Source organism: Rutidosis leptorrhynchoides, chromosome 1 (genome assembly GCF_046630445.1).
Source record: "Rutidosis leptorrhynchoides isolate AG116_Rl617_1_P2 chromosome 1, CSIRO_AGI_Rlap_v1, whole genome shotgun sequence".
NCBI lineage: Eukaryota > Viridiplantae > Streptophyta > Magnoliopsida > Asterales > Asteraceae > Rutidosis > Rutidosis leptorrhynchoides.
The window spans coordinates 166,532,039-166,546,783 of NC_092333.1; the positions used below are offsets into that span (position 1 = coordinate 166,532,039).

Below are 14,745 nucleotides of genomic sequence, written 5' to 3' on the forward strand. Positions count from 1 at the left end.
TTGATCCATTCCGGTTACACTACTTTCGGAGCTTAGGTAGAATTCCATATCAGAAGAGCTATCGGAATCTAAGGAATTTGAACTAGATGCGGGATCCATATTGTATAATCAGGGAAATGATTTTTGATATGAAATAGATTATAGGACTTAGATTGGTATTCTTCAACACATAATTTACATATGAATATATAATACCAAAATCCCATAAATTACGGAGGAATCTTTGGAAGATGTCAGGCAAAGTTTACAGTAACATATATGCTAAGATATGAATTTGTCTGTACACTATCTATGCAATAAATGCAGGAAAACGTTTCTAGACATAAGAATGATAAGTATGTAATTTCCGACAAGAAATGATAAGCAAAAATCGGTAAAAACAAATACGGTCATAGTCCAGACTCACTAATACATCCTAACAATTACCAGTTAAACACACTAATGCAAATTCTGGTTCCCTATGACCTCAAGCTCGGATACCAACTGTAACGACCCGCCAAAATCGCTATTGACGCAGTACGTTATTCATTGGTTTCATAGTGAGGTTTTGACCTCTACATGATACGTTTTGTAAACATTGCATTCTTTTGAAAAGGCACACCATAAATGAATATCTAATTCCAAGGTTTTCGACATCTGATGATTTCTACATATAGACAATCACCGTAAATAATAGTTTACAATAATACATCCATTGACAATGCAGTCAAAATAAGATACATGGTGATGATTTTGTGAATGCAAAGTTTTCTCGAATAAAGCATGTATGACTCCATGCACATAGCTTGTATAACGTATAAGCAAACAGTGGAAGACTTCTAGGAACCTGAGAATAAACATGCTTAAAAGTGTCAACACAAAGGTTGGTGAGTTCATAGTTTTAAATGTTGCGCATAATCTGTATATAAAGATGGATCACAAGATTTCAGTTGTTTCATCCAGAAATGTTTATCATAATATTCTACGAAATTGAGCACCTTGGTAACTAAACTTAATGTATATATAATAAATACCCCTGTTTTAACATACATGCAACCAACATGTACAATACACGCAAACCAACGTGTACTAAACTCAAATAGCATACGTCCATTTTATAGTTCAGGCTAAGGTCTCTATACCTGGAACGAACGGGGATATCAAGCCCTATGGATCCATATACAACTATTCGCACCCACCAGTTCTTATAACTAGCAGCTACTAGTTACCAAAGCTAAGGGATTTTCGGTTCAAACTCGGTGTAGAATTTAGTATGTACTTGTATCCATTGCATTTAAAATAAAGTGCATGTATTCTCAACCCAAAAATATAGATTGCAAAAGCAATTAAAAAGGGAGCATATGAAACTCACCGTTCAATATTGTGGTTCAATATTGTAGAAAAATATATGTAGGTGCAACGAAAATGATAAGTGCAAGGTTGGCCTTTGATTCACGATCAAAACCCCCGAGCAATACCCATAAAATCCTTAGCTATAACCCATAATTTCCTTAGCTTTAGCCCGTTTGAAAACCCGTTTTGAAATCACTCGAACATCACTCCGTCGTAGTATTTTATGTATATACTAATAATAATAATACTATTAATGATAATAATAAGATTAATAATAATAATATTAATCTTAATAATAATAATAATAATAATAATAATAATAATAATAATAATAATAATAATAATAATAATAATAATAATAATAATAATATATTAGAGAGAATGAGGTCGAGAGATAGAAAAGATCAAATGAATTTGGCAGAAACGATCGAGTATATATATAGATATAATAATAATAACTTAAATAATATAATAATATAAAAAATAAAAACGTGACAATTAACATTCAAAAATATCTGCCGACAGTTTTCGCGGACCGGTATTTCGTACTCTGTTGCTAATAATTGACGGGTAAAAGTATAAATAAAAAGAATTCCACTTTTTATAATTGAATACATATATTTATTTTGGTCTTAAACTTTATAAAACTAGTTGTAAAAAGGTCCATTTATTTATAAAATTTCTATATACGTTCGATGTAGAGTGTACGTACTAGTCTGCTGATCATTCTGTGCCACTGTAATTTACTGAATTCTTTTAATTCAATCGAATTAACAAATTTTAATATTTTAAAAAGTCGTATTTATTAAATACTTCAGAGGTATTTTATGTAACTTATAATTAATAATTTCTATCATGTCGCTTTCATGTGAATAGTAAATTAATTAATTTCGTTTCATTTACTATTCACATGAATAGTAAATGAATTAATTTTAATTCAACTATTTAAGTCAGTTGTTGTACGTTGTGCTTTACAACTTGTACATCTTTGATTTAACTTCGTGTCTTCTTAAAATTTTTAAAAAATACATCATAAAAATAAAACGATTATATACGTAAAAATTTTAATTTTTAATTGTATCATTCACTAGTAAATTTTTATCATTTCGTATATAAATATTATTCGCATGTTTCTGTATATATATATATATATACATACACAATTATATAATTATCACAAGTTATGACTTTCGTGAATCGTCGGACAAACAAGGTGGTCAACCGTTATATAAAACTCATCTACAAAAGTTTTAAAACTTGTCAAAATGCATTGCTTAAATATTAAATCATATAGAGAATTTGTTTAAATAAGTCAAAATTTTCCGGGTCATCACAGAAGCCATCATTCCTCAATGCAGAGTCAATATTATCCTATGAATTTATCCTTGTGGATGCTGAGGTAAGGAAATTCCATTCAAATATTTAATCATATTTACTTTTGCTTTGTTAAATTTAAGTTAATATTCAGTTATGTACTCTGTATATTACAATCTATGATACAATAATAATATATAGATCTGTTATATCACAGTATGTAGATACAATACACAAAACAGTTAGAAAATATACCTCAGTATGTTATGACTCTATTGTTCCTTGAACATACCTCAGTATATAGTAACAATAGTTTTTAGGCTTTATGTTATAAATCTTAGGGTTTAGGTTAATGTATATTACAATGTATGATACAATTATAATAGATAGTTCTGTTATACTACAGTATGTAAATACAATACACAAAACAGTTTGAAAATATACCTCAGTATATTATGACTTTATTGTTTCTTGAGCATACCTCAATATATAGATACAATATTTTTTAGGTTTTATGTTATAAATCTTAGGGTTTAGCTTTAGGTGTATGGTTTACACTATAAATCTCATGGTTTAGGTTTTGGTTTATGATTTATATTATAGATCTTAGGGTTTATAATTTTGGGTTTATAATTTTGCAATAATAGTTTTATGTTATTAATTAAATATGTTTTTATGAATCTACTTCACCTATACATCTGCTAATGTAGTTTTACTATTACAGGGGAATAAAATAAGGGCTATAATTTTTAAAAATTTAATGCCATTTTTTGCTCATACATTCAAGGATGGTAGTTTTGTGGAAGTTAGCAACTTTGAAGTCAAAGATGATAAAGATGACAAAAAAGAATATAAACTCGTGGACCACAATTTTATAATCAGTTTATTGAAAAAATCTAAAGTAAGAAGATGTCAGCAGTTTACTATTAACAAAGATATCTTCAACTTTGTTACTTTCAAAGATGTTCAAGAGTGGTTTGTTCCAAAGGAAAACAAACAACCCATGGTTTCTGTTTTTAGTGAGTACTACAATAAGTAATATATTTTCATATGTATTTTAAATTCTATTCACATTAATTTTGAAATAATATCTGACTTCATCATATTTATGATATTATATATTATATAAGATGTTGGACAACATGTCAAGATGAACAAGTATAAAGCTGTTGGCAAAAAAAATATTGAGTTTGAGCTAGCAAATGCAAGGTATCACTCTTATGTTTGTTATTATTTTGATTTAATTAATATTATAACAAGCTACATGAATGTTTTTTAATATTTATAGTGGAGAGGTGGTTCGCTGTAGAATATAGGGTGCACATGCTAAAAAATTGCATGAAACTTTATTGAACAATAATGATAAGGAAGAACCTATTATATTGATGCTTCACAACTGCAGGATGAAGAATTGGGAAGGTAAAAAATAACAACCTTTCATACACTTTTTATCCCTCATAATAATACTATATTCATTTCTTATTTATTAACTTTTTTTGTTTCTATAATTAGGTCCTCAAATCAACAATCAATGGTGGGGCTTTAGACTTTACATCAATGACAATATTAAACCCATTGAGGATTATAAACAAATGTATGGTTCATCACATATATTCTTACATCTGATTAAATACTAAAAAGTTAAATATAATATTGGTTACTAATATGATCAAGTATTTACTTTTAATCAATATCAACTAACAGGTGGCATCTGCTAAGAAAGAAAACAAAGATTATGTTAAACCTGTTGTGGAAATTGATCTTGGAAAGGATGACACGTCCGATCTTGACAAATTTACTGATCAAAAGCAGAATCTAGCATACATACTTGATGATGTCCGTTTCATTGAGAAGATATGAAAGTTTTATTATTAATAATAATAATAATAATAATAATAATAAAGTATGCCAAATATATATTAATTGTTCTTATAAATTGTAATACATGTCATTAATTTTGTTGTTTTAAACTAATGCTAATCTAAATTACCATAGGTCTGCACTTTTGTTGTACGAGGACGTGTCAGTAATTTTGGAAACAATGAGGGATGGTTTCAATATTACTGCAGTCAGTGTGAAAAAAGGTGATGAAAATCTTTTGTCTAGATCAAATGATCTTCGTGTATGATTGTCGTAAATGCAAAAAAATAGTTGAAGATGTATTCCCAAAGTAAGTACGGAGTACAAAATTTTAAACACAAGTTGTAATATACTATTTATCTAATGTACTACTGTTTCATATTAATTAATTTTAAATAATTCCAATATTTCAATGTTTTTAAAAACAACACTATGTATACCTTATAAGTTTTTGTTTCGATATTTCATGAAGATCCGATTAACTTTAGAAAAAAGTATAGTGATTGGCTTACAGAACATCAACAACATATATTACAACTACGAAGAAGATTGATTGTAGATTTCATTGAAGAAGATATTCTACCAATTATCGAAAACATATTATCACATTTCTACAAGTTATTTAATATGAAAAAATTGGCAACTAAATTTGATATCTATAGTATTACTTATGGTACTTGGATGTGCCTGATGTGTGTGAGGTGTACTAGGAAATAGTATTATTTTTACAACGAAATACTATTAAATACGATACAATTTTACACAAGATATTTATTTATTTATAGAATGGATATACCTAAACCTTGCTACAACACTTATAGGCAGTGTACCTAATCGTACAGTAGTGTAGTTTTTAGTAAGTCCGGTTCGTCCACAGGGAACTCTTAAACAAGCTTAACGCTATATTAGTTTTAAATTTATAAAAATACAAATATATATATAAGTGATATTATTATTATAAAAGGGGGTTTTTTACCGTTTAATGACCGGTTTGTCGATTTTTAAAACTTTAGTCGCAGTTAAAACCTAATGTAAAATATTAAATAAATAAAAGACTTAATTTAAAGCGTAAAATAAATAACGATAATGAAATTGCGATAAATAAAAGTGCGATAATCAAAAAGTACGATAATTAAAAGTGCAATTAAATACAATGGCAATAAATAAAAGTGCGATAATTAAAAGTGCAATTAAATATGAAATAAAAGAATTATGCTTATTTAAACTTCCATAATCATGATGTTTGACGTGTTGATTTTTAGTTTATTCCCATGGGTTAATTGTTCTTTGTCCTGGATTATTCAATATGTCCATACGGATTTTTCCATAATAGTCCATCAGTCATAAATATAAAGTGCGAAAGCCTTCGTTAAATTATTCTTATTCCCCAAAGTCAAATATTCCAACTAATTGGGGATTCGAATTGTAACAAGGTTTTAATACTTTGTTTAATGAATACACCAGGTTATCGACTACGTGTAAACCAAGGTTTTACTACTTTGTTAACAATTACACCAATTACCCTTGAATGTAATCCACCCCTGTTTCAACAAGTCTATTAACTATTAATCCAGTTCCGTGTCCGGTAAAATGAACAATTATTGGTATTTATAGATATCCCGCCCACCGTACCCAGTCAAGCGTATGTGGTTATATATAAATACGTCAAATTATTAGTCTATATATTAATTTAACGAGGTATCGTTTAGTTAATATAAAACCCATTAATAGCCCATAGTCTAATTTTCACAAGTGTCGTTCTTTTGTCCAAACCTCAATTATGGTACAAAGCCCAATTACCCAATTTTAATATTTTAGCCCAACATCATGATTACTTCGGTATTAAATAAGCATAATAATAACTTAGCTATGAGACATTAAATTAAAAATAACAATAATCATAACTTACAGTGATTAAAAATAGCGTAGCGTTACACGGACAGAATTTTGACTTACACCCTTACAACATTCGCTAACATACCCTTATTATTAGAATTTAAAATTAAAATTAAAATTATAATATAAATATAAATATATTTACGTATAGATAGAGAGATGGATATATCATATATATTGAACCAAAACACGTGAATTTATAGCAATGTGGCCTGTCACCTACCACCATGCGATCGCATGGTATTAAAGCTTCCAGGCCATGCGATCGCATGGCCTCTTTTTCCAGCTCACATGAGTTTGTTTCTTTGTATGCCGACGGTTTAATATATAAATATAATACATAAATAATTATAAGAATTATTTAAATATTATATTATATTTATGTGCATAGTTGACTTGTAATTTTTAGTCCGTTGCGTCGAGCGTTGAGAGTTGACTTTGGTCCCGGTTTCGGATTTTCGAACGTCCTTGCGTACAATTTAATATCTTGTATTTTTCGTTTTGCATCTTGTACTCTTGTAATTTTGAGAAGTTTCTCATCAATAATTGGAACCACTTTGATTGTATTTTGTACTTTTGAGCTTTTTGGTCGTTTGCGTCTTCAATTTGTCGAATCTGTCTTTTGTCTTCACCTTTTATTATTTAAACGAATATCACTTGTACATAGAACAGTTGCAACTAAAAGCTTGTCTTTCTTGAGGGATAATGCTATGAAATATATGTTCGTTTTTAGCATTATCAAATATTTCCACACTTGAGCGTTGCTTGTCCTCAAGCAATATAGTCTTGAAATAAAAATACTAGAATCACTTCTTTATTCTTCACACTTTGTACATCAGTGATTTCTATACGGCGGTATAAACAATGGTAGTAACGATGTGGTTTACAGTCCCACATGACTATAAAAATTTAGATCCATTAAGGAAATTGGATCTTTATGAAAACATTTGATCTTTTGAAGATTAAATCTAGCTTTTACCCTAGATAAGTTTTCCGGAATAACCCTTCACCGGTGTTTGCAAATTATTTTTGTGAGTTTGGTGGGTTTCAGATTTGAAAACTTTAGCTCAAAACTTGCGGTTTTGTGTCACCCACTTGCTAACCTTGTATTGGGAAAGCAACACGTCCAGTATACTTGTTCCGTATATTACCTTTCGGTAAACTACCGTCTGGTTGTAAAGGAAAGCGTTGAACAAGCAACTGTTAAGGCAATGTCCCCTGACATGCTTTTAATTATGGTCTATAACGTGTCGGATGCAATTACTATCCTTGGTAGGAGCAATAGTAAAGCTCACCCTTATAATTTTTCGGTCTGGCACAAGGTTCTGTCTTTGACCATGCTATGCAACCACCGTTCTTATGGTTGACACCCGATTTGGTTCAGGTGACCTTAATGAATTCCAGGTGAATTTCTTGGATTTTACATTCAACGGTAATGAACGCATTGAAAATGGCTTTTCAGAAAACAAATCGGTTTGTAATTTTGATCAAAATATTTTCTCGTTCAAGCTCGAGTTTAGATATCATTGAATTCCATGAGTTTGTAATTCTCAATCTTTAAGGTCAATCTCAAGGATTGAGTAATATCAGTCTTTAACAGCTGATTTTTAATCTTTAAGGAGATTATCCTTTCTGGGGGTCTGATTCATTAGTCTTATCCAGCTAATTTGCACGGCGTCCTCCCCATTTTACAAGACAGATCCTCTCATGGTTAGGATAAGTCTGACCACTTGGCGACCCTGTTTGATGCTGAGGTCCGTGGATTTCCTGCTGATTTTAGTGATGACTTTTCTAGATTTTTCGTCAACCTACAGCTGGTCTGGACGACAACTTCATTGAAAGGACCCGTTCATATACATTATAAACGATTCACAATAGTTGATTACATTGCGAGGTATTTGACCTCTATATGATACATTTTACAAACATTGCATTCGTTTTTAAAAGACAAACTTTCTTTACATCGAAAATTGACAGGCATGCATACCATTTCATAATATCTACTATCCAACTATAAATTAATTTAATAATAATCTTTGATGAACTCAATGACTCGAATGCAACGAACTTCGAAATATGCTATGAAAGACTCCAAGTAATATCTTTAAAATGAGCAAATGCACAGCGAAAGATTTCTTTAACACCTGAGAATAAACATGCTTTAAAGTGTCAACCAAAAGGTTGGTGAGTTCATTAGTTTATCATAATCATTTATTTCCATCATTTTAATAGACCACAAGAATTTCATTTCCAGTTCTCATAAATATACGTCCCATACGTAGAGACAAAAATAATCATTCATATGGTGAACACCTGGTAACCGACATTAACTAGATACATATAAGAATATCCCCTATCATTCCGGGATCCTCCTTTGGACATGATATAAATTTTGAAGTACTAAAGCATCCAGTACTTTGGATGGGGTTTGTTAGGCCCAATAGATCTATCTTTAGGATTCGCGTCAATTAGGGTGTCTGTTCCCTAATTATTAGATTACCAGACTTTAATAAAAAGGGGCATATTCGATTTCGATAATTCAACCATAGAATGTAGTTTCAATTACTTGTGTCTATTTCGTCAAACATTTATAAAAGCTCATGTATTCTCAGTCCCAAAAATATAAAGGGTAAAAAGGCAAATGAAACTCACCATACTGTATTTTGTAGTAAAAATACATATAACATCATTGAACAAGTGCAAAGTTAGCCTCGGATTCATGAACCTAAATTAATTATATATATTTATGTGTTGGTCAATATTTGTCTAACAAATTAGGTCAAGTCATAGTGTACCACAATTCTAATGCTCGAGACTATATTGCAAAAGTCAACAAAAGTAAATTTGACTCAAAATAATTTCCAAAAATCTATACATGATTAATATATAATTTAAATATCGTCATTTTATATTTTTAAATATTTTTAAAATATTTATTAGAGTAAATAATATAATTTATTTATTAATAAATAAAATTTTATATTAAATTTATATAATAAAATATACTTTTATATATATTAAGTAATAAAATTTATAGGGTTCATTTAATATCATAAAGATAATATGATAGGTATTATTAAAGTAAGTTATTACGCGTAGTAAAATATGTTTGTATCACATATTTATTTGATAAAATAATATCTATAATGATAGTAAGTAAAAGTTGTATTATTTTGTAATAATAATTATTATTATAAAAATATCAATATTTATAATTACTAAGATGACATTATGATAAAACGATAATTCTAATTATGATAACTTTAATATTTACGATAATTTTTAATATTATCTTTAAAATAATAATTCTATTTAAAATAATAATAATAATAATGATATTTTATAGTAACAATGACATTTCTATTAAAATGATAATTTTTGTTAAAATGATAGTTTTAATACTAACGATACTTTTAATAATAATAGTAATGATAAAAATAATAAGAACGATAATTTTATCTAAATCAATATCTTATAATATTTTAATTTCATTATGATACTCTTACTCATTATTTCCTAATCGTTTCGTTTAATAGCTTTTAATCGTCTTTTATATCGTATTCATAATAATGATAATAATAGTAATCAAAATAATTAGGTGTTATAAATATTTGTTTTAATTACACTAATATTAATAATGATAGTTACTATAACATTATTAACGATAATACTAATAATTATCTTAATGATAATATAGTAATAATAATAACAATGACAATAACCATTTTTAAATAATGATATATATATTAATAATGATAATAATAATAATAATAATAATAATACTAATAATAATAATAATAATAATAATAATAATAATACTAATTATAACTTTAACGATAATAACGATAGTAATAATAAAAAAAATAACAATTTTTAATGATAAATCCCTTTTATTGATAAAGATAATAATAATGATAATAATAAGATAAAACTAGAACGACGATAAAAACGACGATAATAATAATCATTTTTAATAAAAATATCGAAAATTCAATTGATTATAACTTCTAATCCATTCATCGAAACCATTCGATATCTAAAGGAAAAGTTCTTAATTTTTCGCTAGCTTTCCAAGGACATGCATATCTTATACCTTATCTCAACCGCAAGTGTAACTAATTCAAGATTCAACCTAACCTGTCTAAGGGCAATATCAAAAGTACAAGCATGCATAATCCTAAATACTCGAGCACTAGTCAGGGATACACTATTAGTATGTAAAAGTTAAATTATGAGTACTCACGTATCAATATTGAGATTCAATATTGCAGGAAAGGTACGTAGACGCAACGAAAATGATAAATACTATATTGACCTCACGAGCATAACCATGAACCATACTCAATCACCTCCATAGCTATAACCCATAATTTCCTTAATCCTATCCTACTCGAAAAACAATTTCGAAATCACTCGGACAGCACTCCGTCGTAATATTTTATGTATACTAATAATATCTTGAAATAATACGGAGTAAATATATATATGTAAATCGATTGAGAGAGTTTAGAGAAAAATATTTTCAAGTTTCTATGAAATAATGAAACCTATTGAATTCTATTTATAATAGATTTTTGAATTATTAAAGTGAGATATTAAAGTGAATTATTAAAGTATGAATTATTAAAGTGAATTATTAAAGTGAATTATTAAAGTATGAATTATTAAAGTGAATTATTAAAGTATGAATTATTAAAGTGAATTATTAAAGTATGAATTATTAAAGTGAATTATTAAAGTATGAATTATTAAAGTGAATTATTAAAGTATGAATTATTAAAGTTAAAGTAAAGTAAAAATAAAGTAAAGGTAAAGTTTATAGTAAAAGTATAAAATTATGTACGTATAATACGCGTATAAATATATATAATATTAATTTAAATTGTTATATATATTTAATAAAATAAAATATAAATATCGTTATCTTTATCATACTAGTTAAGTAATGAGTTGTCAAAAGTGGTTCTAGATATTTATAAAAGTTATATACGTTTTAATAATAAAGTTCTTTTTAAACTGAAAACGTTTTTGTACGTTTGAAACTAAATAGATCAATCGAGTCTTTATGAGATTCAATCTTCCACTATCCTTTGTCTAGTTCTCAATGATTGACAAATATATATAAGTGATATTATTATTATTATAAAAGGGGGTTTTTTACCGTTTAATGACCGGTTTGTCGATTTTTAAAACTTTAGTCGCAGTTAAAACCTAATGTAAAATATTAAATAAATAAAAGACTTAATTTAAAGCGTAAAATAAATAACGATAATGAAATTGCAATAAATAAAAGTGCGATAATCAAAAAGTACGATAATTAAAAGTGTAATTAAATACAATGACAATAAATAAAAGTGCGATAATTAAAAGTGCAATTAAATATGAAATAAAAGAATTATACTTATTTAAACTTCCATAATCATGATGTTTGACGTGTTGATTTTTAGTTTATTCCCATGGGTTAATTGTTCTTTGTCCTGGATTATTCAATATGTCCATACGGATTTGTCCATAATAGTCCATCAGTCATAAATATAATGTGCGAAAGCCTTCGTCAAATTATTCTTATTCCCGAAGTCAAATATTCTAACTAATTGGGGATTTGAATTGTAACAAGGTTTTAATACTTTGTTTAATGAATACACCAGGTTATCGACTGCGTGTAAACCAAGGTTTTACTACTTTGTTAACAATTACACCAATTACCCTTGAATGTAATCCACCCCTGTTTCAACAAGTCTATTAACTATTAATCCAGTTCCGTGTCCGGTAAAATGAACAATTATTGGTATTTATAGATATCCCGCCCACCGTACCCAGTCAAGCGTATGTGGTTATATATAAATACGTCAAATTATAAGTCTATATATTAATTTAACGAGGTATCGTTTAGTTAATATAAAACCCATTAATAGCCCATAGTCTAATTTTCACAAGTGTCGTTCTTTTGTCCAAACCCCAATTATGGTACAAAGCTCAATTACCCAATTTTAATATTTTAGCCCAACATCATGATTACTTGGGTATTAAATAAGCATAATAATAACTTAGCTATGAGACATTAAATTAAAAATAACATTAATCATAACTTACAGTGATTAAAAATAGCGTAGCGTTACACGGACAGAATTTCGACTTACACCCTTACAACATTCGCTAACATACCCTTATTATTAGAATTTAAAATTAAAATTAAAATTATAATATAAATATAAATATATTTACGTATAGATAGAGAGATGGATATATCATATATATTGAACCAAAACACGCGAATTTATAGCAATGTGGCCTGTCACCTACCACCATGCGATCGCATGGAATTAAAGCTTCCAGGCCATGCGATCGCATGACCTCTTTTTCCAGCTCACATGAGTTTGTTTCTTTGTATGCCGACGGTTTAATATATAAATATAATATATAAATAATTATAAGAATTATTTAAATATTATATTTATGTGCATAGTTGACTTGTAATTTTTAGTCCGTTGCGTCGAGCGTTGAGAGTTGACTTTGGTCCCGGTTCCGGATTTTCGAACGTCCTTGCGTACAATTTAATATCTTGTATTTTGCGTTTTGCATCTTGTACTCTTGTAATTTTGAGACGTTTCTCATCAATAATTGGAACCACTTTGATTGTATTTTGTAATTTTGAGCTTTTTGGTCGTTTGCGTCTTCAATTCGTCGAATCTGTCTTTTATCTTCACCTTTTATTATTTAAACGAATATCACTTGTAAATAGAACAATTGCAACGAAAAGCTTGTCTTTCTTGAGGGATAATGCTATGAAATATATGTTCGTTTTTAGCATTATCAGTGCCCTACTCAACAGTGTATAATGTGGATTGGTAGATTACGTCCAACTGATATATTAAAGGCAAGTAAAAGAAATTATTTATTTACCTTATTTATTATCATTGGTTTTATATTAACTACATTTTCCTATTTACATTTCAATAAGAACATACAATAACTTAATTTTTATTGTGGCAGTTAATCAACAATTATATTGAAGTATTTGGCCCTCAACATGAAAAACTGAAATCTTTAACAACTGAAATTACAAACGAAGAGATTGCACTAACTACAAAATTGAGAAATTTAGAAGCAACAATATCAAATTCTTTAACAGGCAAAGATTTTGTGAATAAAGGAGACGAAGCGGCGCTGTCAAGTTATCAAAATTCTATATCGTGTTTAGTTGGAAAGCTTACAATTATGAACAACTTTATGGATGAGGTATAGTAAATCATAACATGCATATATCCTATTAATAACCAAAAAAAAAAAAAAAATACTATATTATGCATTTTAATACAATTATAATGTTATTATAGGCTGACGAATTACGACAGAAGACTTTTTCAATGATGCACAAAGTACTAAACACGAGACAAAAAGTTATGACATTATTTACAATTCATGATCATCTAACGAGAATAACTACATTGTCAAATATGTGAGAAACTACAACAAATATCTAAGAAATAACATATAACACTATATTTTAGATAATTTTTTAAATTTTAAAGCAATCTATCTTTTAAATATATATTCGTTGTTACATTTTTAAATTTTATTTCTAAGAACTCATTCTACACCCATTGGTTTAATTTTGGTAAAATAATTAATCATATAAATTCTATTATATATATATATATATATATATATATATATATATATATATATATATATATATATATAGGGGTTTTAACATATATCCCCTTAGTAACTTTTAAAATAACATATTTACCCAATTAAATATGATAATATCATATATGCCCCTTGTTAACCTCTAAATTCACATATTTATACATTTAAAGAGCATAATATCATATAAAACCATATTAACAGTTAAACTTATATCCTTACTATGTCGGTAATGAAATTACTAATTACTACGCCTTTTTGAATAGAAAGTCTCTCTAGATAATCGCTTGCAAAGAACACTTTAGGGACTAGATCAACACATTTGCACCACAATACCGTGGACTCATCTCGAACTCAGACACCATAAGTCCATACCCCTCAAGACTAAATCGAATTAAAAAAAAAAAAAAAAACTTTCAATCTTTAAGTTAGTTAATACAAACACATCATCTTGACATTTACACTAAGCAGGTCAGGAGGCAGTTCGAGTATAGTATTTATTATATTCTATAGGATTTCATGCAAACAAATTATAATGTAAATGATGATTCGTACAGAACAAACATGAAATTAATACAAAACACGAACATGTTATTCCCAAACTAAGAAAGAGCCTTGGATACCCATTGCTCGTGTGAAGAAAAATGACATATAAATTGGGGCTCATTATCAAGAATTCACGTTATATTTTAT

At 28.0% G+C, this 14,745-nt stretch overlaps 1 protein-coding gene across 1 annotated transcript; it reads left to right on the forward strand.

Annotated features, from left to right (window-relative positions):
* Positions 1–4,687: 4,687 nt before the first annotated feature.
* LOC139891143 (transcription factor TGA2.1-like) lies at positions 4,688–13,865 on the forward strand. Its single transcript, XM_071874083.1, has 4 exons — positions 4,688–4,768; positions 13,211–13,279; positions 13,396–13,641; positions 13,740–13,865. The coding sequence occupies exons 1-4, from the start codon at positions 4,688–4,690 to the stop codon at positions 13,863–13,865; spliced, it is 522 nt and encodes a 173-aa protein (XP_071730184.1).
* The last annotated feature ends 880 nt before the right edge of the window (positions 13,866–14,745 follow it).

What these genes read in the sequence shown, in the direction of transcription:
- LOC139891143 (XM_071874083.1), top strand. Translation starts at nt 4,688, where the DNA reads ATGAGGGATGGTTTCAATATTACTGCAGTCAGTGTGAAAAAAGGTGAT. An exon ending in CTAGATCAAATGATCTTCGT is followed by an intron (nt 4,769 to 13,210) that starts GTATGATTGTCG and finishes GTTCGTTTTTAG; the next exon opens with CATTATCAGTGCCCTACTCA. An exon ending in GTCCAACTGATATATTAAAG is followed by an intron (nt 13,280 to 13,395) that starts GCAAGTAAAAGA and finishes TTATTGTGGCAG; the next exon opens with TTAATCAACAATTATATTGA.